The following is a 25,240-nucleotide window of genomic DNA, read 5'->3' on the forward strand; positions in this document are numbered from 1 at the left end:
TCTGGATTAAAAATGAAGCCATGTGTTTAAAAGAGTATGCTGATTTCTAAAAAAAAAAAAAAAATCCTGGGGCACCTGGGTGATTCAGCAGGTTGAGCGCCCAACTTCAAGTCAGGTCATGATCTCACGGTTTGTGAGTTCGAGCCCAACACCAGGCTCACTGCTGTCGGACTGTCAGTGTAGAGCCTGCTTCAGATCCTCTGTACCCCTCTCTCTACCTCACTTGTGCTCTCACTTGTGCTCTTCCCTCCCCTCCCCCAACACACACAAAATCCTGCTGAGATTTTTGTTAGGGTTGCTTTAAATCTGTAGATTTAGCAAAAATTGACTCAATAGATAGTCAATATTAAATCTTCCTGATACTAACATGCTGTATCTCTGTTTATTTAGGTCTTATTTAATTTGTCAGCAATATTTTGTATTATTCACTGTATAGGTATTATACTGGTTATATACATTCCTAAATATTTCATGTATTTGATGCTATTACAAATGCCATTGTTTTCCAATTGTTTATTTATAGAATATAAAAATACAATTGATTTTTATATACTGATCTTATATGCTAGACCTTACTAAATTCACTTATTAGTTCTAGTAACTGTTTTATAGATTCCTTAGGATTTTCTGTGTATATGATCTGTCATATGCAAATAATAAGTTTCACTTTTTCCATCCCAATATGTAGACCTTTATTTTGTATGTGGGCCTTTTTAAATAAAAATTGTGAGAGTTATGCATCCTTGCCTTTTCCTGATTTTAGGAGAATACATTGAGTCTTTCACCACTAAATATGACATTGCTTGTAGGTTTTTCCTAGATGTCCTTCATGAGGTTGAGGTAGTACCCTTCTATTCCTAGTTTGCTGAGAGTATTTGTCATGAATGAGAACTGAATTTTAGCAATACCTTTTCTGCATCTATTGAGATGATCCTGTGATTTTCTTCTTTATGTGGTAAAGATGTTAATTGTGTTGATTAATTTTTCTTCAATTTTATTGAGATGTAATTGACATATAACATTGTGTAAGTTTAAACTATACAGCACGGGGCACCTGGGTGGCTCAGTCGGTTAAACACTGGACTTCAGCTCAGGTCATGAACTCGCACTTCGTGAGTTCGAGCCCCACGTCGGGCACTATGCTGACAGCCTGGAACCTGCTTTAGATTCTGTGTCTCCCTCTCTCTCTGCCCCTCCCCTGTTCTCACTCTCTCTCTTTCTCAAAAATAAATAAAGATTTAAAAAATTTAAAAAAGTATACAGCACGATAATTTAGGATACATATATCACACAGTGATTACTACAATAAGTTTAATTAGCACATCCATCACCTCACATAGTTAAAATTTTTGTTTGTATGATAAGAACTTTTATTATCTACTCTCCATAACTTTGAAGTATACAATACAGTATTGTTAACTATAGTCACCAAGTTATTATAAATTACATCCCAAGAACTTTTTTTATCTTATTGGAAGTTTGTACCTTTTAACCACCTTCACCCATTTCTACCAGCCCCAAACCCCTACTTCTGGCAACAAAAAATTTGTTTAATATGAGTTTGGTTTTTTAGATTCCACATATACATGAGATCACATAGTATTTGTCTTTTCCTAACTTACTTCACTTTGCATAATGCCTTCAAGTTTTATCCATCTTGTCACAGATAGTAGTATTTCCTTCCTTTTTTTTTTTTTTTTTTTAATAACTTAATAATTCCAGGGCACCTGGGTGGCTCAGTTGGTTAAGCGTCTGACTTCGGCTCAGGTCATGATCTCACAGTTGGTGGGTTCGAGCCCCACATTGGGCTCTGTGCTGACAGCTAGCTCAGGGCCTGGAAGCTGTCTTTGGATTCTGTGTCTCCCTTCCTCTCTGTCCCTACCCAACTCATTCTCTCTCTCTCTCTCTCAAAAAATAAATTAAAAAAAAATTCCTATTGTACATATATACCACATTTTCTCTATCCATTCATCCGTTGATGAACACTTAAGTTGTTTCCATTATCTTAGTTATTGTTTTTTGTTTGTTTTGTTGTTGAGAGACCCATTTAATGTGGGGACTCCAGGGCTGGGCATTGTGAGGAGTCCCCTGCAATTGGGCAAGCAGGCAAAGTGGGTGAGTTGCAGGCCCACACCTGACCTCAGGTGGTTGGGACTGGCCCAGATATGCCAAGGGGAGTATCAGAAGGGTGGCCCAGGCAGGCAGATCCACCAGGGGACTTGTCGGCCAGCCCTTGAAAACGTATCTAAACCAGCTGGTGAGTGCCCAGGCCAGAGCCTAGTCCAGGGATGCAGGGTTGGGGCTGGTTCGTGGCTCTCCAAGCCTAAGGACTGGCATTACTAGGGGCCTTCCCAGGCTTCTGCTGGAACTCAAGGTCTTTCTACCAGTTGGACTCAAGCAGTTCCTGGAGGTGGGCATGGAGGTGGCCATTCTTCTCCAGCTGGTTCAGACAGGAGTTGATCTGGTCCAACATGGAGTTTATGACAGCACCAAAGCTGACATCCTCACTGGCCTCCACTGGCACACCCAAGTCCCCAATGGGGCCTGACATTGTGGGCTCACACTGCAAGTACCTCACAATGATGGAATGCAGGACCCTGGTGCCCACAGTTGGTGTGGGGCAGAAGGTGGAGGAGATAGATCCATATCTCAGTTAATGTAAATAATGCTGTAGTTAACATGGAGGTACGGATCTCTTTTTGAGTTAATGTTTTTATTTTCTTTGGCTAAATCATCAGAACTGAGATTGCTGGGTTGTATGATTGTTCTATTTTGGATTTTTAAAAATTTTTTAAAATTTATTTTCATGTTTATAGTTTATTGTCAAGTTGGTTTCCATATAACACCCAGTGCTCATCGCAACAAATGCCCTCCTGCATGCCCATCACCCATTTTTCCCTCTCCAACACCCCCATCAACCCTCAGTTCTCAGTATTTAAAACTCTTTTATGGTTTGCCTCCCTCCCTCTCTGTAACTATTTTTTCCCCTTCCCACACCCATGGTCCTCTGTTGAGTTTCTCCTGTTCCACATATGAGTGAAAACATATGGTATCTGTCCTTCTCTGCCTGACTTATTTTGCTCAGCATAACACCCTCGAGTTCCATCCACGTTGCTACAAATGGCCAGATTTCATTCTTTCTCATTGTCATGTAGTATTCCATTATATAGATAAACCACATCTTCTTGGTCCATTCATCAGTTGATGGACATTTAGACTCTTTCCCTGGTCTGGCTATTGTTGAGAGTGCTACTATGAACATTGAGGTACATGTGCCCCTATGCATCAGCACTCCTGTATCCCTTGGGTAAATTCCTAGCAGTGCTATTGCTGGGTCATAGGGGAGTTCTCTTGTTACTTTTTTGAGGAATCTCCACACTGTTTTCCAGAGGGCCTGCACCAGTTTACATTCCCACCAACAGTGTAGGAGGGTGCCAGTTTCTCCACATCCTTGCCAGCATCTAGAGTCTCCTGATTTGTTCATTTTAGCCACTCTGACTAGTGTGAGGTGGTATCTCAGTGTGGTTTTGATTTGTATTTCCCTGATAATGAGTGATGTTGAGCATTGTTTCATGTGTCTGTTGGCCATCTGGATGTCCTCTTTTGGAGAAGTGTCTGTTCATATCTTCTGCCCATTTCTTTACTGGATTATTTGTTTTTCAGGTGTGGAGTTTGGTGAGTTCCTTATAGATTTTGGATACTAGCCCTTTATCTGATATGTCATTTGCAACTATCTTTTCCCTTTCTGTTGGTTGCCTATTAGTTTTATTCATTGTTTCCTTAACCATGAGAGACTCTTGAATACCGAGAACAAACTGAAGGTTAATGGGGGTGGGGTAGAGGGGAAAGAGGGTGATGGACATGGAGGAGGGTACTTGTTAGGATGAGCACTGGGTGTTATATGGAAACCAACTTGACAAACTATTAAAAAAAATTTAAATGCTTAATGTGACTTCTGGCTTCTTAAATTTGTTCAGACTTGTTTTGTGGCCTGATATATAATCAACCTTGGAGATCGTTCCATGTGCACTTTAGAAGAATGTGTATTATGGTGCTTTTGGATAGAATGCTATTTATATATCTGTTTAAGTTCATTTGGTTTAAAGTGTTGCTTAAAACCCATGTTTCCTTATTGATTTTCTGTCTGGATGATCTATCCAGGAATGTAAGTAGTACATCAAAGTCCCCTACTATTATTGTATTGCTGTCTATTTCTCCCTTTAGGTCTGTTGATATTTGCTTTATATATTTAGGTTATTCTATGTTAGGTGCATTATTATTTACAAATGTTTTATCCTCTTGTTAGATTGACCCTTTTATCAATATGTAATGCCCTTTTTTATTATTAGATTTTGTATCAAAGTATTTTGCCTGATATAAATATAGCTACCTCAGCTTTCTTTTGGCTTCTATTTTCATGGAATGGAATTCTTTTTCCATTCCTTTACTTTCAGTCTGTGTGTGACCTTCAGGTTAAATTGGGTTTCTTGTGGGCAGCATATAGATGGGTCTTTTTTTTTTTAATCTATTCATTCTTTGTCTTTTGATTAGAGAATTTAGTCTACTTATATTTAAAGTAATTTTTGATAGGTATATACTTATTGCCATTTTGTTAATCGTTTTCCAGCTGTTTTGTAGTTTCCTTGTTTCTTTTTTCTTTTCCTCTCTGATTTAATGACTTTCTTCAGTGGTATGCTTCAATTCATTTCTTATTATCTTTTGCATATCTACTTTAGATTTTTGCTTGGTGATTACCATAAAACTTACATAACTTATTTTTATAACTGTCTAAGTTGATAAAAACTTAAGTTTGAACATATTCTAATGCTCTATATTTTTACTCTTTCACCCACATTTTGTTGCTGTTGTCACATTTTACACCTATTTTATCTTGTGTATCCTTTTACTAATTATTTAAAAAAATTTGTGTTTATTTATTTTTTTGAGAGAGAGAGAGAGATACAGCACAAGCAGGAGAGGGATAGAAAAAGAGGGAGATACAGAATCTGAGGCTGTCAGCACAAAGCCTGACATGGGGCCTGCATTCACGAAAGTGAGACCATGACTCACTTTTGACCATGACCTGAGCTGAAGTCAGCTGTTTAACAAACTGAGCCACCCAAGTACCTCTCTCTTAACTAATTATTATAGTTACAAAAGATTTACCTTTTAATCTCAGTTTTATAAGTGATTAATACACTGCTTTTACTATATATTTTCCTTTATCAGTGAGATCTATACTTTCATGTGTTTTCCTGTTATTAATTAGCATTATTTTGTTTCGGCTTAAAGAAGACTTTAACATTTCTTGTAAGGTTGATCTAATGGTGCTAGACTCTTTCAGCTTTCTGAGGTGTTTTATTTTGTTTGGAACATATTCCTCTGTTTCTTTATTTTGCTTGACTGTTTGTATTGGTTCTTATGTTTTAGATGAAATATCCCCGTCTCTCAGTCTTGCAGGGTTGGCCTTATGTAGAAGATAAACCTTATTGTTCAATTCTGCCCTAGATCTTGGTTGACTCTCAACACTTTCTGATTGTACAGAGTATTTAATTATTAATAGCTCCCAGTAGTTGAAACTTTGGTTCACTGTACTAAGGGTGGAGTTTATGATGAGATTGTGTCTCAGACCTTCCTGCCTTCTTTGATGTGGTTTCTCCTTTGTTTGCTCAATGTGAATGGGTTGCACCACCAGTTTCTGGGTTTTTTTTTTCTTTTTCTTTTTAGGTTTATTTATTTATTTTTAAGATAGTGAGAGAGGGAGATTGTGTGTGAGCAGGGGAGGGGCAGAGAGAGAGAGAGAGAAAGAGAATCCCAAGCAGGCTCCACATTGTCAGCCTAGAGCCCAACGTGTGGCTCATTTCACAAACTGTAAGATCATGACCTGAGCTGAAATCAAGAGTCAGACACTTAACAGACTGAACCACCTAGGCACCCCTCTTTTTTAATAAGGAGAAATTGTTCCATATAAAGGTATAGATGAAGTATATCCATGTAAGGATGTGAGTTCAGGATTTTCCTTTATCGCCATCTTGAACCAGACTCCCATACTATTTTGATTATTATAACTTTGTAATATAGTTTGAAATTACTATGATGCCTCAGCTTTTTTTCTTTTCTCAGGATTGCTTTGGATGTTCTTTGGATATAGTCTTTTCTAGTACCATGGAAATTTTAGGCTTGTTTTTTTATATTTCTGTAAAACATGCTATTAGAATCTTGTTACGGATTGTACTAAATCTGTAGATGACTTTGGATAATATAGACATTGCAACAGTATTAAGTCTTACAATCCATAAACCACAGAATATCTTTCCATTTATTTGTGTCTTGTTCAATTTCTTTCATCAATGTCTGATAGTTTTCAGTGTACAGATCTTTTACCTTTTTTGGCAAATTTATTCCTAAGTACATTATTGGTTTTGATGCTGTTGTTAATAGGATTATTTCATTTCTTTTTCAGATAATTTGTTGTTACTGTATAGAAATGCTATTGACTTATACATGTTGATTTTGTATTCTATAACTTTACTGAATTCATTGAATAGATCGAACTATTTTTTTGGTGGGGTCATTAAGATTTTACATATTGGATTATGTCATCTGTAAACAGAGACAATTTTACTTCTTCCTTTTTGATATTTGATGCCTTTTATACTTTTTTTTTTTTTTTTTTTTTTTTTGCCTGATTACTCTGGCTAGGACTTCCAGTACTATTTTGAATAGTAGTGGTGAGAGTTGGCACCCGTGTCTTATTCACGATCTTAGAGGAGAAGCTTTCAACTTCTCACCACTGAGTATGATGTTAGCTGTAGGCTTGTCATTTATGTTGAGATACATTCCTTCTATACTCAATTTGTTGACAGTTTTTCTTGTATCACAAGTGGATGTTGAGTTTTTTTTCAGATGCTTTTTCTGCATCTATTGAAAAAATCATATAATTTTTATCTTTTATTCTATAAATGTGATGTATAACTTTATTGATTTGTATATTGAACCATCCTTGCATTTCAGAAATGGATTTTACTTGGTCATGATATATGATCCTTTTAATGTGCTGATTGATATTTGAAAGTTCATCAAACCTAACGTTTCTGGTACAAACCTCACTTGGATGTAATGTATCTTTTTCATATGTTGTTGGATTCTATTTGCTAATATCATTCAAGATTTTTGCTTCTCTGTGCACAAGGATTATTGGTCTATAGGGTTTTGTTTTGTCATAATGTGTTTGGTCCTGTTTTTGATTAATCGGTTATTTTTTATTCCAATTTTATCTCTACATTTGACTTGTTACACATTTTGTTTTAATTTTAGTTTTTCTAGTTGGCAAGGTGCATATTTAACTTATTACCCTGTACCTTCAAATAATATTGTAATACTTCAGGTAAAGTGTTAAGAACTTACCATTGTTTCTTCCATTTCTCTCATTCTGTCCCATCCCTTATGCTTCTGTCATACATTTACTTCTATTTATATCAGAAACTACATCCATTGATTGTTACTTTTTCCCCTTTTATCTTTCAGATAATTAAAAAATACAAAGTTTATTTCTACATACATATCCTTTTTGGCATTGCTAATCATTCATTCATTTGAAGAACTTCCTTTGGTATTTCCTGGAGTGGAGATCTGATGACAGTAAGCTTTCTTTTTTCATCTATAAGTATTTTATCTTCATTTTTTTACTATAAAATTTAGTGTATGTCAAGAACTTAGAATGAAATAATAATGTAAGATATTTCAATACTTTTTTATATGATTACTTTTTGAAATAATGTTTTGGATATAGTGGGTTAAATAAACATTGCAATAATTTCACTTATTTAAAAAAAATTTTTAATGTTAATTTTTGAGAAAGAGAGAGAGACAGAGACAGAGTGTGAGCAGGAGGGGAGGGCCAGAGAAAGAGGGAGACACAGAATCCAAAGCAATCTCCAGGGTCCAGGCTCTGAGCTGTCAGCACAGAACTCAATGTGGAGCTCAAATTCATAAGCTGTGAGATCATGACCTGAGCCAAAGTGCAACACTTAGCCAGCTGAGCCACTCAGGTGATCCATATATTTCATCTTTTAAAGTGTGAGTACTAGAAAGCTTAAAAGTATGTATGTGGGTCACATTTTTGGCTAATATTACATTTCTTTTGGACAGCACTGATCTCTCTAAACAGTCTTTTAAAAATATAAATGAATGCCTGACAGTTTCTTAAAACTCTCCAGTGACTTTTCATTGTACTACAGATTCTTACCAGAGCCTACAGTAGAATCCCACCTTAGCCACACTATCCACCATCATCTCTTAATTCTTCTTGTGGCTAAATGTGTTTCAAGCTTCAGGCTCCTTTCTATTACTTCTTTAGGACAGTTGCCAGTTCTGTAACCTCTGGCTCCTGCATCCCTTCATCCCTTCCATCTTCAGGTACCAGAGGAAATGTTAGGTCCTTGGACACCTTTCCTTGAACTAGCCTGCCCTGAAGTAATCCTTCATCCATGACCTTTACCAAATGTGCTCTGTCACATCATTCTACTGATTTCCTTTACAGAATATACAGAATATGAAATGACTTTGTTTACTCACTGTCTCACCCGAATAAACTGTAAGCTCCAAGTTAAGAGGCACCTGGAACATCCTAACACCTTATCCCTAATCTCTCGTACACAATATTACTTTAATGAATAATGAATGAAGCCACTCTGAACAAATGTAAACTTCTGAATTAGCTAAGGAGAAATATATTCTTGATTTTCTTGAAGTATAATCCAAATAACTTTTATGGTATGGCTAGCTAGCACCCTTATATAAGGTATCAGAATATATGCGAACTAACAGGATTTCTGAGTTTTCTGTTGTGCTTTTCTTTCTGGGGACAAAAAAAGCTCTAATTCTCTCTCTCTCTCTCAGGATACTGAAGCCTAGAGATAGAAAGTGTCATCTTAGCTTTGTGGCCAAAATTTGAGGTCATGACTTCCGATATTCAAGTGTTACAGTCACTATTAAAGACAGAATAAATAGTGTGTAACTGCGTATCTCTTCTCAATGTATTTCTATAGTCCCCTCTAATACATCTTTGTCTACAACTAAATATTTATTTCTGGTAAAAACCAAACTAACAAAGGATATGTATTCACTAATTTACTCCTTTAATATTTGTGGGATGTTCTCTGAGAAGGATGATCTTGCAAAGAGGTGGCATAGGATTCAGAAAGCATCAAATAACCTCAGAGTTTGACTTGTCTTTAATGGGTCATAATTGTTCCTAACAGGTGCCTCAGTCAGGTGATGGCTAGGGCTAGCCAACTGAACTTAGTTTTCAGTTGTAATTTTCACTTATTATTAACTGCACAGAAAAAATACTGCATTTTTGAAAATTAATCCTAGTGATCAAAATTGGCTACTTTTCCTCATTAATAATCAGACTTTATGAAGTCTCTGTCTTCTCTTTTTATGTAAGCAAATGTGAGATATTAGTCTATTTTGGAGAAACTCAAGTTAACAAAAAAATGGAAATTCCTAATGTATTTTATAGCTGTTTCTGTAACTTATTTCATATACTTACCGTTTAAAATCTGATCTCATAATATAGCTCTAAGTATTTGTGAATTGATTATACTTTGAAAAGATGTTGGCATTCCTCAAAGAGTTGTGAGAGTCATTACTTAGGAATGAGGAATGAGGGAGTTAACTAGGAACGCTTTACTGTGTAACCTCATTTAATGCTCATGGGGTTGCCATGACCCTATTTTACTGCTGAGAAAACTGCATTAAAGAAAGAAATTAGGCCTCACAGCTAATAAATGGCAGTGCCTCATTCAGGCAGCTGATCATCAAAGACCTCTCACTTCATGCCACCCCTGCCACTAGGCTCCCTTATACAGTATTGACTCTGAAAGATTTGGAGCCATGCCCACAGAAAGCTCTGCTTCAGATCACAGCCCCATACGCACATGCATGCATGCATCTACATAACAGAAGTAAAAGCTTCACAAACCGTTTTTACTTTGACACTATGATATACTGTGACACTTTCTGTCATACTTTTAAAAATGGCTAGCTGTGACTCACTAAACTGATATGATGACCCATTAGTGGAGCTCTACCTGTATTTTGTATCTCTGATCTAAATGCCCTCTTTAGATATCTTGCAGTCTGCCAATTATAAAAAGTGTACATGTTGAATTTTACTGACAAAGCTGCAAGGATCAGGCACTATAAGTCATCATCCTAATGTATTTCAAATTTGCTTTTGTTTCCTCTGGTGCTTGACTATAATGGGATCTTTATCCTTAGGAAAGCAGTTACTATAAAACATGGTGCCTAATCACAATGCCCAAGATTTCAAAATGGATATAATCTAAGCAGGTGAAGTAAGCAGGAGGAATCCCATCAAAGCCACCTAAATCTAGGTATATTAGTGTGTGATTTTGAGAGTAGTCTTTAGTGGCTTTGTGAAAACGAGAGTAGTAGCAAATGCCACCAGGGCACCAAGAATTTGAGTCCAACTCAGAGGAGTTCCTGTATTGCAGACTAAGACTTTGCCCTGGCCTCTTTCTTCTACCTACCCTCTGTCCCCCACCCTCCCTGCACAATTTCCGGTGCATGAGGTCTGAGCTGTATATCACTGGGAGTTTATCAATGTACATGTGTGTACTTGAATGTAAATAACCATTCTGGCCAAGAGAAGGCTTACAATCCGCTTGGACAGGCTATTAATTTCTGGTATAAAATCATACCTTTTGGAGGTATTTATGAGCGAAAAAGATGTTCACTGAACATCTTATTCTTAGAGCTCCACTTAATGTTTTATTTTTATTTAACACTAACAAAAATGGGCCTTTCTGTGAACAGCTAGTGAAAAACCAATGTGGAGAATATATTCTGTAAATGAACACAAAGAGCGATAGACAGAAACTGCTGCAAAATTATTTCACCAACTCAACATTTTATTGGTGTCAAAGCATTTTTAACTTTGAATTGTATATGTAATTTCATTAGTAATTTTCAAAGAAACACTTCCAGAAAATATTGTCAACTTTATCGGTTGTGCTACTAGAATTTAAATAGAAGAGGGAGTTAACTCTAAATTAATTTATTGAAGCATTTGCAGTTATATCCACTTAGGTACAAAACTTTTGTAAGAAAGATAACACTTTTATTGCATTATATAATTTCATATTTTGCAGGAGTCATAATGCAAACTTATATGCATAAATATACATAATGCAACCAATTAGCAATTTAACCATTAAAAGATTTAAAATGTAAAACTAGAATTTAACAGGCAAAATACTTAATATGGCTTTTAATGGAAAGTAACTGTTTAGAAATGGTTTGTTATTGCCCCTTTCTAGTCAACATAAAGTTATGATCTCTATTTAAAAGCCAACATTGTACATTTTGTAATGTACTCAATATGGTTCATGGACTTTTTAAAATATACATATATACATATATATAGATATACAGTACACTGACAGTTCTAATACCCCTGAACATGTTGATTAAAACTATTACAATATTTCTATTATAAAAGTACTTGAAAAGTTGGCATCACTTCCTGGTATTGAAGTTCAATCCTACAGAATTGGAAAAGGAAAAAAAAAAAGACAAAATGTTGGTTATAAATACAGTCTTTACAACAGAATTGAATAGTGGTCCCGCACTCATACTTTATATTACAGTGAAAACATTTCCTCTATTTAAAGGTATTTACATCTTGTTGTCCTTGGTTTCTGTGTGAAATATACAGAAATTAAGAATGAGACTATTGTAGGCAGGCCTATTTGTTAGGTTTTTCTACTTGTTCATTTTGGTGGAAGTTCCAAATCTCTTCTTTTGTGTTGTTATTTATTTCTATTTGCCTTGTATTACTGCTGCTGCTGCTTCTTTTGGTGTTCTGGGAACACTGGGTGACTTTACTTCGAGGAACAGGAAGGAAAGATTTAACTCTTGAAACACCCAACTCAATCTTTGATTGACTGTTGCTGCATTCCGTAGTTTCATGGCTGCTGAGAGGACTGACCTCCTGGAAGACAAGAGAAACAGAACAAGTTTGTCACATTTTTGACATGGTTACCAACTGCCAACAGTGGTCCTCACTCTTCCTCCTCCATGTGTCCGCACAAGCACGAACGCGTTTTCTGCAAACACAGTTCTCTTGAAAAACCAAACAGCAGACAATGGAGGAGAGAGGCTGAATGACTAACTTCCTAAAGACCCACTGCCTGATTTTCTTCCAGGCCCTCCGTGTGTCACAAGACTCGCCGAATCATGAGTGTGGGATCTCCTCACCAACGGGAGCTTCTTGAAGTCCTAATCCCAAAGAAATCACCAAATTGGACTAGTCAAAGCAACTGTTTGTAGGCAGCTCTACAAAAATCAATGATATCACCCTGGGTAAGTCCCCTAACTTTTCTGCTTTCCTGTAAACTAAAAATTAAATGCTCAAAAACTGCATTGATGAACAGTTTAACTACAAAGCACTGGCACTATTCTAGGTTCTTGTCCTAAAGCAGGGAGCACAGTGGAGTAAGCCTAGTGGAAGAACTGGACAGGTAAAGTGGTTTGCCCCCAGCCTCAGTGATGAAGAGCAAGGGGTTTTTCCCTCATGCATCCAAAATCCCACAACCAATGAACACAAAGTACAGCCTCCTCGCGGAGTTGAGGAGTTGACATGGTTTACTTTCTCTTTTTTAATGCAACCAAATCCTAACGTAGCCATTAAAAGACTTAAAATGTAAAACTAGAATTTAACAGGAAAAATACTTAATGTGGCTTTTAAAGGAAAACTGTGTGGCCTCTGCTGAAGTCTCCTGAGTATCTTCTTAAATCTGTACAATGGGACTTCGCCATGGGCCTAGGAAAACCAATCCCAATTTGTAATTTGACCTTGTGAAGAAACGGCGTGTTGTAATAAAGATAACAGCTGGTTGGTAGGTAGAATCTCTGAGTGAGGGGCGGGAAACCTGGAAATAATTTTGCCTTGATCAGTGCCAGGGCCCAGAGAGAGGAAAGGTGATATGTGGTGTTCTTTACTCGTCTGTCCAGTCATCTGCATCATGAAGGCAGGGGGGCTGTGCGTGTGCATCTCTGTGGTCTGAGACAGGAAATGCTGACATAAAATGAAGTAACAAGAAGCCTCCACCACGGCTAACCATATGCTTGGAGTGTGAGGTGCGAGGATGGAACAGGAGGTATGTGGTGGTGAGGACCATAGACCTTCAAGGCTAGGAGTATGAGAACAGGGCACATGACTGATATACACTGTGATGTTCCTGACACGCTGGCTGCTAAGCACAGGTGTTGAGATGTTTTTCCTAAAGCTAAGAGGTCCTGGGACTAGGAGAGTTCAGGGTGTTTAGTGCTTTCTGGGCTAAAGCCCAGAAGTTCTGTAAGCCATATTAAGTTTACTTATGTTCAACACTGATATTAGGCTCAAAAAAAAAAAAAAAAACCTGTGAATTTGTACAGAAAAGCACTGCATATGAAGTTTTAGTTTTTTAAAGAAACATTATTAAATCAGAGCAATTAATTGATTCCATATTGACTAGCTGCTGGCAGCTAGGAGGGTACCATAATCCCGGCTCTCTAGCTGGGGAAGGAGAAAGCAAAAGAAAACAGTGTTTTCCACTAGAAACATCTTTTTTTAATGTTTATTTTTGAGAGAGACAGCATGTGAGTGGGGAAGGGGCAGAGAGAAAGGGAGACATAGAGTTCAAAGCAGGCTCCAGGCTCTGAGCTGTCAGCAGATAGCCTGACCTCACAAACTGTGAGATCATGACCTGAAGTTGGACACTTAACCGACTGAGCCACCCAGGCACCACCATTGGAGACGGATCTTTAAGAATGTATAGGGCTGTGAAAGGTGAACAGGAGAGAGAAGGTGAAGTCAGGAAGATGTAGAGTGTGGTGCAGAAATAGTGGATTACATGTAAAAAAGTAAGTTACATAAAGGTATAGCAACTAGTCTAAAGATATATTTAAAACAAAGAAGTGGGATGCATAAGAAAGAGCAAAGCTGTCTTAAAGCAGTGAGTCTAAACACTGGCTGCAATTCACAGTCACCAGGGAGATTTAAAACCCCAAAATCCAGGTTGTACCTCAGATCGATTACATCAGGACCTCTGCAGGATGTCATCTGGGCATGGGGGTGGGGGGGGAGGGGGTAGTGGTGGGAGGGGTTAAAAAGAAATCATTAAGTGTATTTCATTATGCAAAGATGAGAACTTTTGTTTGTGGGGAACTGATTTTCATGAGAAGAAAATATATTAGTGTCTGTTCTTCCTATCAGTGATCTAAATATATGTATGTGTTTTTATTAATCCCACTACATTCCCTTACTGTTGGATCAGTAAGGAGTTCTGTTGTGGCAAAGGATGATTGTGGAAAGTGATTTCAACTAACCCAGAGAGCTCTTACTTTAAGGAGAATTACTTCCTGATAACAGGAGAAACTGGGCAGCTAACCAAGAAATGCTAGCTGAGTTCATCAGAAATACAGAAACACAGTGAGCCTGTCAAGTTTCAGAAAACTGTCAAGTGTGTTACTTTGCCCTCTGCTGGCAGCTTATGAGAAAAACACCTCCTAGACATTGCAGACCAACTCCTTCGCATTTGTTCATTAGTTATCCTAACACCCACCTCAATCACATATTCAAACAGCCCCATGGTTCTTTTATAAGAGCCCCGAGGGTATAAAAGGAAACTTGTTCTTTAAAAAAATAGTTGCCCCGAGCATATCCCTTTCAGTGCTATTTTTTTGTGGACAGTACCTTACTGTAGCACCCAATAAGGTCCTGTGACAGAGAAAGCGGGGTACAAAACCTGGTCTCCATTAGGTATTAAACAGTGGCAGCTGTTGCTTTTGCTCGTCTTTCGAAACTGTTCCCTATTGGGAAGGTTGGGGGGGGGGACAGACGTTATGATAGAGTGAGCCAGGAAGGTCATACTCTTCCTTCACAGATCATCATATTATGTGTTTTTTATTCAGGACCTCCGCCTTGCCAACGCCTCCCATATAACTTCATTAGGACGGAGACCTAATGAAGCTGGGGTGAGCAGATAAGGATTAATAATTCAATAGTCTCACCATGCTCAATTTATAACCCTGCTTTCTGCAAACCCCCCACAGCCACCCTGGGAGTGGATGGGAACAGGATGTGAACCACACTCGACATGGCTCGGTGAACAAACCACCTATTACTAAATGCCTCCATGAAACCCGCATCCTCACAGAGTAACTACTGGGTAAGAAGTAGTTTTATTGTTTCTGTTCACCCAGGAGTACCAGGCTGGGCCATCTGGCATTTATTAACCAATCATAGGAGTTATTTTGAAAGGTTAATGAGGTCAATTGGAATCCTGGCTCTTCTACTGGCCATTCTGACATGTTTTTTAAAGGAAAAAGTATCTCACGGAAACCAATGTGTGTTATGGCAAAAAACTAAAAAGGAAACTGTTTTTTCATGTGTAATAGATCTTTACATTATTTAGACCTTCGGAATTCCAAAATGCAGGAAATCTTAAAGACTCTCGAATATATTTTAAGATGGAGCCAAGACAGAAGTTACATTATATTTAGCTTTAGCATACACGAATAAAAACAAATGGAGACCTTCTCAAAAGACCTCCAAAATTTTGGAGGCTTCCACAGCGTTCCTTTCTCTGTAACACTTTGTGGGGAAATGGGCACTTACCTTTGGCGACACTGGCATTCTTGGATTAACAGTTGCTGAAAATGCAGGGTTGTTTCTTGAACTATCAAACCTCCTTAAATCATCCCTGGAATCAGCAATCTGGAAAATACACAATTAATATTAAGGCACAACTTAAAGTCACTATAGAAAACCCATTCTTCTCTGACCTTTAGGAGCTCTCTGAACACCCCCTCAAGGCCTGTACTATTCACAACAAAGACTTGAAGTCTTTAAGTGAAACTATAGGAAAATGCATGAGAAATCACCTCTATGGGAAGAGAGTCTATTAAAAAAAAATCAAAAGATGGCCAGATGAGCCCTATAGAAAAAAAAACTTTCTTGGTAAGAAAGGATATAAAACTGAAAGATTGTAATCATTACCATAGTTTTCCCGAAGATGAATATTTCACCTCCTTTCCAGCAAGGTTAAATAAGACAGCCAAACCTACTCTGGCCCAGAGATTAGGACTGTGCAGATGTAAGGGCTGAGTCCTTAAGTGGAACCTTCATATTATAACCACCTGCTTATCATCCCTTTCAAGTAAAGGGCATTTATCACGGAAGTCTGGGTAGATTTGCTGTAGCCAGAAGAGTCCCAAAACAGGTTGAGCTTGATGCTGGTGAAATCACCTTTGAGACTTTGGGTCACTGATTTCTATATTTGGATCTCAAGTTTTCACAGCTTAAAGACTATGACTATATGGATTATACAGGCCAAATTTTCTTATTTGTAAGGAAAGCTGTGGCTGTTCTGTGTCTATTACATGAGTCTGCTGTGTTGCTCTCTTACTGATAGATGACTTATATGCCAACCTTAGGAAAATGAAAGAGGAAAAGCAAGCCTGGGTAACCTTAGTGCTGCCTGAATGCGTCAGTGTGATTTGTGCTAATACAATCAACATGCAATTTTAACCTCAGGTCTTTCAGAAGAGTTTGGAAAAGCAGGCTGTACTAAACAGAACTCCATTATTATAGAAAAGATATTTTGGAAGAAAAACCTTTTTTAAGCGAGGTAAGGATGGTTTGATTTGGAGCATTAACCATACTATTCAATAAGGAGCTTCTTTCAGAGAATGAGCATTGGGATGTGGCTCAGTCAGTTAAGTGCCCAACTTTGGCTCAGGTCATGATCTCACTGCCTTTGAATTCAAGTCCCGTGTCTGGCTCTGTGCTGATGACTCAGGACCTAGAGCCTGCTTCAGATTCTGTGTCTCCCTCTGTCTCTCTCAATAATAAATAAACACTAAAAACGAAAAAATCTCTCTTCTGTTGGGGGAGCCATTCAATGTCTTTCCCCACTTGTACTGCTTACCTTGCTTATATCAGATTCAGATTTGCTGGAGCACATACTCTGAAGTTCCTTGACCAGGTCTGCTTCATCATCTGAACCCAGAGAGAGTCTCTGATCCAAATTCAATGTCGATGACAGATCGTTCTCTAAAGACCTAATACAAATTTCAGAAAAGAGTTTTTCAAAGCAGGAACCACAATCCAGGTTTGGGGGTTTGGTGTGGGGTAGAAAGAGAGTTTTTAGATATCCTTTTAAATGCATTTTAAAATGTCATTTGATGGCACAACTCACCCTCCTTCCTAAGTGCCACTCAAAATACTTCTCAATAAGATAAAATTTTATTCACTGAGAAATCCACTTGGTTTACAACATTCCAGTCTCATTACTGTTCCCTTTTCTTCCAAGCCTGGATGAAACTGAGACACTAAACACTGGGAGAGGGGGGCAGTGTGGTCCATTAGCACAAACAGGAATTTCAAACTTGGCTCCACCGCTTACTAGCAACATGGCCATGGGGCACATTTTCTTTTCTTTTGCCTCCTTAACACTTCAGTGTTCTGGGTTCTCTTTGCTGTCATGAATTCCTTATATCTACAGTATGGAGTTATTGGGGAACACACATAGGCTGCTATATATAATGGAGTTAGCAGTGCGCCTTGCAGAGAGAAGCATGTGATATGGTTTCCTTTATCAATCTTCTCTCTCTTTACATCCCGTTTCTGTAATTCTGTGAACCAGTGTTCTAAATGTTACCAGTCAAGTGACAGGGCACACAATTTATTGGTTTACAATGGAGAGCTATTTACAAACTGCCCTAATATGTCTATTCTATGATTAAATGATCCTTTGTACCTCAAAATTTGAAAGCTGAATCAGGCAACATAAGAAAATAAAATAATCACTTTAAACATTTATCACCTAAAAGCAAGTTTCTATAAATCCAGTATTTTAAAAAATCACTCCTATAAAGCCTGTTTAAAAGTCCACAAATGGGGCACCTGGATGGCTCAGTCAGTTAAGCACCCAACTTCGGCTCAGGTCATAACCTCATACCTTGTGAGTTCGAGCCCTGCATCAGGCTCTGTGCTGACAGCTCAGAGCCTGCTTCCAATTTTGTGTCTCCTTCTCTCTCTCAAAAATAAACAAACATTCAAAAAATTTAAAAAAAAAGTAACTGTAAAAAATATTTCTAAAAAAAAAGTCCACAAATACAGGGTTTTTACAGATCTTTATGTCAAATGCATTAATAATGATCAAGTTAGATAAAATGAAGTCAAGAATAATTCCTACCTTTTCAACAAACTAAATTCCTACCTTTTCAACAAACTAAAATCAAAAAAGGGTTTTTATGTTGAGCTTAAAGAACATGTTTTTTTAGATTTCATCTGACAGGGAGAATATGCCACCCCAAAATGTGTCACCTTGGCATGTGGGTTATTTTGATATGAAGTCAGTCAAGACCCAGCTGACTCAAGGAAAACTTGTACCTCTCCCTTAAGTACCTAAAAGAATTTAAATGGAGGGCTGGTCCAGAAAAAGCTCTTACCAGAGAAAACCTTTGATCTGAAATAGCTATCAGTGTGGGAAGGCAGGCATCTGCTTTTACAACCGGCGAATCGCCCCAGGCCTCTATCCCCTGCCTTAGCTCAGGAGGGCATATACACCTCAACTGCCTGACTTGCTCTTGAGTTTCCTATCTTTGGGGCTCCCCTCCGTATGAAATTCATTTTTCTTCTGGTAATCTGTTTTATGTCAATTTGATTATTAGGCCAACCAAAGAAATTATAAGGGAAAGTTTTCCTACCAATACACATTCATTCCTTAGATTTCAGTTTAATGAATGACTTCTATTTTTCAAAAAATAATATTAACAGTATAATAGATGCACAAATCATGAGAACATGTATTATCTGCTCCAAGTTAAAGGGAAACTTACTTTTGTTTTGACAGGGAAGCATTCCTGTTGCAATTCAGCTGAGACAGAGCTTTAATTCTGATACCTGTTTAAAGAAAAAGATAATAAAATTATCAATAGAATGAATCACTGTCCCTGTGCATCTTGAACTCTGTATTAAAAAGAAACAGACTATGAATTCTGCACTTCTGTATGGTTTTTGGATTGAATCCATCTCTTGAGTTTTTCCTCAGGGCAGTGGCTCTGTATGTAGCTTCCTGCCTAGGCACTGCTTTTATAAATGAACGGTCCCTCTTCTAAAATTGTATGAATGTAGCCAGCACAATGATTTCTAAAGAATGATTTGAAAAGTAACCTGAATTTAATATATCTGCTCATGAAGAGCAGATCATCAGAGACAATCTCTATACTAGTTCTTTTCCCGTACTTTTGTCGTCCTTGTCAGAGAGATGGACTAGTGGCTTTCCCTAATTACCATCCAGGCACCTGGGCATGGCTCCTACCTCTGGAAGCCTATGACCTGACATCATAGCTTTTCTATTTTAGGTTGGGGGAAAAAGAGCTTGTGTCTTTACCAAATTTATAACCATCCCTACTTATCTGTACAGAATGGAAAAGGGGTTTCTACTTTGATAGACAATGACATCAAAAAATCTACTATCAACCTAAAGATTGCAATAATCCTTTATCAAATGGAGTTATTGGGGAAAAAAAAAACTTTACCATTATAAAAAATGGAATAACCAGAGAGACATGTCAGTCTTTGGTATTTAACCGATCAGTGGTCTATTCACCTAACCACTGACCCATGAATTTTACTTTGTAGAATTACTTTTTGGATTTTATAAATCGCTGTTTTTACATCTGTGTACACTGTGGTTGCACACAATTCTATTAATCTTGCAAATAAGGTTTCATGTTCCAAAGAGTATTGAATATAAACATAAAATCGTTTATAATTTTTTTAACTTCTAAATATTTTACATAATAGTTTTCTGAGTTTGACTTATTTCCATAATTTGCTCTAAGTCTACATTCATTTTATTGCTTTTGTCAACTCTATAAAGTATATATTGATGATTAGATAATTATTTGGCTCAAGTAAGAAGCTGGTTTTTAACCCTATAGAAACTGTAATAAACTTGGAAATAATAATGAAGAGCCTGGATGACTCCTGAGTATCATGGGATTAAAGTGACATGGATGGAGGAAAACAGCACTGGACTTGCAAGTAACAAGATCCCCATGTTTCCAGAAGAGGTGATCTAGACACAGAGCCAAGGGTTTCTGAACCTCGGTTTTGTTACCTGGAAATAGGATAATACCCATTTTAGAGCTCTTTTGTAGATAAACAAGAGGAAGGTATAGTCCCTGCTGCAGAAGGTCACTTCGGGAGTGTCCAGGACATATTAGGGGGCTTGAGTCTAATGATTTTACTCCCTGAAATGAACTTTGGGAAATAATGGCAATATTTACCTTTAAAAAAATGTAAGTAAACTCTCAATTTATATTCAATGACTTTCCATTGTCATTAAAAAAAGTCACGTTTACTGACACACACTTGGAGTAATTACAAAACATGTAATTAATGCATGTATTAATATTAAAAATCAACAAAATACAAGCTGAAGTATGAAAATACATTAATGAACAAAATCAATTTTTCTTGTTTCAAGATTTTAGGCATAATATTCTTTTTTAGCAATCCTACTGCTATAAAGTTGCCATGAAATTATACACAACAGACTATGCTGGGGGTGGGGCTCCTGGAGATCTAAATTACATATATCAGAAATCTACAGTACATATGAGGTTGGAACGTCTTTTCTATCTTAAGGATATCCTTTAGGGAAGACATTTATAATTTGTGTAATTGCTGATTATCCTATTATCAAAGGCAAAATGAATAGGTTTAACACCAGAAATAAATGTGTTCTATCTTGTTGGAATGAAGACTTACATCTTTTTTATAGATGATCTTCCATTCTATTGAACCTCTTTGATGATTTATTTACTAGAATGTAAACTCTAAGAGGGCAGGGATTTTTGGGTTTGCTCTATTTCCGTGTATAGAATAGAACCTGGTACATGGTACGATATATGAAAAAGAAAGATTTAAAACTGATTCACAAAGGCCTTAAACTGGTATCAAATATATGTCTATACACATACTTTAAAAAATGTATGTGGCTCTCAGACACATGAAAGGAGAAAAGTATATAGATTTAGTTGTGGATGCCACAAAAAAACCAATGAATATTTCTCCCAAATAGTTTTGGAAATGTACCTACTACTCCTTGTTCATTCTATGAAAATATGCATTGAAAAACCCCAAAGCACATTTGCGATCAGAAACCAGACTGCTAGTACCTACGCTCCTCCAGGCAGCATGGCTGCCTCCCTCACCTTCCTCACTCAGGCCCGGCTTGTTCCAGGAGTGGGGAGAGAAGCGGCCAGACTTCTTGCGAGGACTGGTGCTCACTTTTCTCCAGGCACCGCTCTCTCCTTTCTTTTTGCTGTAACTGTGGTAACTTGAAACTATAGACAGGGGGAAACCTCCTCCTCTAAAATCAGCCGCATGCTGGTCCAGCTCTGAAACAACACAAATCACATTTTGCCAAAAGGCAGGCAGTGATAATGCAGTTTCATAGTAAAGCAAAATATAACCATTGCAATTCTCCAAGAAATAATCTTCAGAATCATGGCTGTGCTTCATACCCAAGCAGGGATGCTATGAACCAGCAAACTTCACTTAGAGATCTGGAATTTAAACATGAGCCAATAATTTAGAGTGAGTTCTGGAACAACGGTATGAAATATACATTGGGTCGAGATAATTACTTACAAAGAAAAAAACAAGAGCTTCCTAATAACAAATTCAAACAAGTATTATGGAAGAGTGAATTTCCTTCCCTCCCAGCACCAAACCCGTACCTGCTCTTGGGAGGGGACAGCCATGCAGCACGGCTTTATTGAGCAAGATGCTGAGAGCAGCTTTAACCACAGCCTGCTGTCCTTGGCTAGGGTGTTTTTTAGCAGTTACCAGCCCCAAGCCAGGCTGTCTTTTCACAGAGGCTCTTGACAATATTGCTTCTTGAACTCGGGGTGCAATGATGGCATTCCACAGCTTAGCCATCCACCTAGCAAGAGAAGGGTGGTTCACAGTTAGGACCTGACCTCTCTCAAATCACACACCATACTACAGAAGACAAGTTTGAAGATCATAGAGAAAACATTGTTTCTACAGATACGCTACCTTTCATAGGTAGTGTTGAAATCAGTGAAATTATCCAATATCAAAGAAGTTCGATTTTGCCTCAGAAATACAATGTATATTGAAAATGAAACTGTTTAATAAAATCATTGAGAGGAAGAATCAGTGCTTAGGTGTGGGTTGAGTGAATGCATAAATAAAATATATGGAAAGGAAAGCAAATTTACAGGCAGAAGTTTAGAAAAAAGATTTCCTGGAAGTGTGTGTCTAAATAGCTTAACCTGACTTGCCATATTTCCTTAATAAGACACACATGTTTTAATATTTCTGAAATTGGGGTATAACCTATAATCAGTGGCAAATTAAATCTGTCTACCCCAAGGCAAAGGCTCAGTGTCTGCACGTGGGTGGGCTTCCCTGCAGGGGCGATGGGGTCAACCAGCTGTCTCCTCAGATGGACTCTTTGCAGGAACAGCTGGAGTAGCAGGACTTTACCCAAGTTTCGGGCATCCAATAGCAATTAAAATTCCTTCAAAAAAGATTACACTTTGTTGCAACATTAAAAAAAAACAAAAAACACCTGGTTAAAGGCTGTAGAAACCAAACTACATTTCCTGGTACAGCAAAGTTTTCAAAGCCACTAGACATCAGCATAAGCCTTTCAAGACTGTTAAAAACTTTTACCCAGGTATCAAGCATCTCTCTATTTTAAGCTCTCTGTTAATGTAATATAATTCGAGAGAAAAAAAAAACGGTAATAGGGGAGTACAGACAAAAATCCGGTGTTCTGTACCATAAGTCAAACTTGCGGAGGGACTCCTATAGGTGCTAAAGGGGTAAAGATGGCAAGCTTTGATTTAAAAAAAAAAATAGCACTTCCTTAAAAGGGCTGTTGGGAGATAATCCTCCATGGCATTTCTACACATTTAGTGTCCACTTTGGTCCTGGACTATCTTTTTGAGGACGTTAGCACAGCAAACAGCCTTGGAAGATAGAGATAGTGTCTCCATCTGGAGCAGGAGGCAGATTTATTTCCTTACTAGGATAAGAAAAATGACGTTTCCTTCCAGGGCAAAGGGTGGGCAGATTTGCTATGAACTGCCCCCCCCCCGCCCCCTTCAGGAGACTGGGGCACTGCTAAGCCCAGAGTTGGGCAGTGGTGATGCAAAGCCAGCTTCCATGGGCCATTGTGCATCATCTCCTGGGACCCGAGGAGCTAGGCAAACCAATGCAAATGTGGAGCACCCGCTGGGGCTGTGCTGTGAGTGATGAAGTCCCTGGCCCCTGACCCAGCATCGTGCACTTGGCCTGCGAGTGGGTGAACATCTCAGAGCCTCTACAGTTGCCAGCGAAGCCTGTGCTCCAGATAGGGAAGGCCAAAATTAGCTCCTAAGAATCCTGAGACTCTGGATGTGAAAAATGCTTACATTACTTATAATACTGATGAAAAAAGAGGTGAAATGTATTTATGCTCTTTAGCAAGAAAATGCTATATATATTTTTAATACTGTAATTCTTCCTTTCCCCCAATTAGCTGTTTTGAAATTGACAGTTTTTTACAATAAAGAAGACAGATTATCTGTATCCTCTGCTTTCCAAAATGGATTTATGCCGAGGATGCCAGAAGTACAGAATTGATGCTAACAGCTAATCACAGGACCTTACGAAGCTGGATTGTGACTAATTTTTTCCTCCTGGTTTTCTATTTCATTAACCTTATTATTAATATGTCTATTCTCATAAACTGTTACAAAGGAAAACATAGTGAGGATTTAAGTCTCGTTAATAAAGGAGGAAGCTTTTTAATTCATCAATAGAATGTATGCTTTTGTGTTTTGGTTATAGGACCCCTGATGAACTTTTCATGTAGGCATTTCCCAGGAGACAGGGCACTGCATGTTGAACAGGATTCTGAGGAGGCTTCTGTGACAGATGGAAACTGCTATTTATTAGTTCTTAGTGAAAATAGTTTCATTAGGACCATGACCCAACAGGGAATTCATGGTCAGCCTCTGACAGGAAGTGCAGAGCTCTGCCACTCCATGTTGATGACAGGAGGTGGTACAAGGTGGCCCTTCAGCATCCTGGCTCTCACAGGTCCCAAATATGATCATGGCTTTATTTGAATTTTAGTTTTACTTTTAGTTTAGTTTATTTGAGAGACAGAGAGTGAGCAGGAAAGGAGAAGAGAGAAATGGAGAGAAATAATCCCAAGGCTTGAGGCTCGAACCCACAAACCACGAGATTAGGACCTAAGCCAAAACCAAGAGTTGGATGCTGAATGGACTGAGCCACCGAGGCACCCCACCAAGGCTCTATTTTAAATAGGTAAATAAGGAGAAATGTCACTTACTTCACTGTCGCTTGGGCCTGTCCTGGGACTACAGGACAGGACAGGAAATACTTTGGCCCCAGAAGTGCTTCAGGTGTGCCCAAGCGGGCCAGGCAGGAGTTGAGCTGGCGCCAGACGGCCAGGGCCCAGTCGACGGTCTTGCACACAGGGTCACAGGGAGAAGGCACCTGACCTCTGAACTACGGAGACAGAGAGGACGAATGTGAGGCTTGGCTTAGTGATTCTTTTCCTTCTGTTTTTAACAGTTCACAAATTAAAAATATAAACATTTAAAACTATCAAACAAAAATGAAGCTGGCTCTGATCTGTCTGAGAGGGCTGGGGGAGGGACAGCTACTCCACAGTGTAGTGTGTGTTAGCATGAGGTTCAGACGCGCAGCTGATGATGCAAAATGAAAGGGTTCAGACACAAAAGAGCAGTAAGAAGAAACCTTACACCAATTCTTAAATATCAATTCTGGAAGATACTATTATTCACATGCATACAAAGTACCTCACAGGTGCTTGGACATAGTAAGTGTTCAACAGGATTTTGATTTCCTGAAGAAAACAATGACATTAGCTATGTCAGAGTTCAGGTAAGTGACAAGATGGTCCATCTGGATCTGTGGCATGTTCACCTCCTATTAGTTTTAATTTCCTGAGAAGGAAGGTCTCGGCTAAAATGCGAACTTCATCAAAATGTACAGAGCTCTGCTGGCATAAAGAAATTTGCTGCCAAATTTTTAAATGTGCAAATTTTAAATAGTATATAACATACAGGCTTTAACAATAGT

At 38.1% G+C, this 25,240-nt stretch overlaps 1 protein-coding gene and 1 pseudogene across 2 annotated transcripts in view; both read right to left on the reverse strand.

Annotated features, from left to right (window-relative positions):
- Window positions 1-2,323: 2,323 nt before the first annotated feature.
- LOC120222912 lies at window positions 2,324-2,551 on the reverse strand (annotated as a pseudogene).
- Window positions 2,552-11,591: 9,040 nt separating this feature from the next.
- Window positions 11,592-25,240, reverse strand: part of CTTNBP2 (cortactin binding protein 2) — a 148,571-nt gene continuing 134,922 nt past the window's right edge. For both annotated transcript variants that reach the window (XM_039220946.1, XM_039220945.1), the window contains 7 exons: window positions 24,465-24,643; window positions 21,832-22,037; window positions 21,304-21,489; window positions 18,919-18,982; window positions 17,004-17,136; window positions 15,692-15,790; window positions 11,592-12,022 (listed from right to left, as the gene is read on the reverse strand). In XM_039220946.1, the coding sequence (XP_039076877.1) occupies window positions 11,777-12,022; window positions 15,692-15,790; window positions 17,004-17,136; window positions 18,919-18,982; window positions 21,304-21,489; window positions 21,832-22,037; window positions 24,465-24,643 (1,113 nt within the window). In that variant the 3' untranslated portion in view covers window positions 11,592-11,776. The remainder of the gene's footprint in view (window positions 12,023-15,691; window positions 15,791-17,003; window positions 17,137-18,918; window positions 18,983-21,303; window positions 21,490-21,831; window positions 22,038-24,464; window positions 24,644-25,240) is intronic.

Source organism: Hyaena hyaena, unplaced genomic scaffold, assembly GCF_003009895.1.
Source record: "Hyaena hyaena isolate Hyena2069 unplaced genomic scaffold, ASM300989v1 scaffold_927, whole genome shotgun sequence".
Lineage (NCBI taxonomy): Eukaryota > Metazoa > Chordata > Mammalia > Carnivora > Hyaenidae > Hyaena > Hyaena hyaena.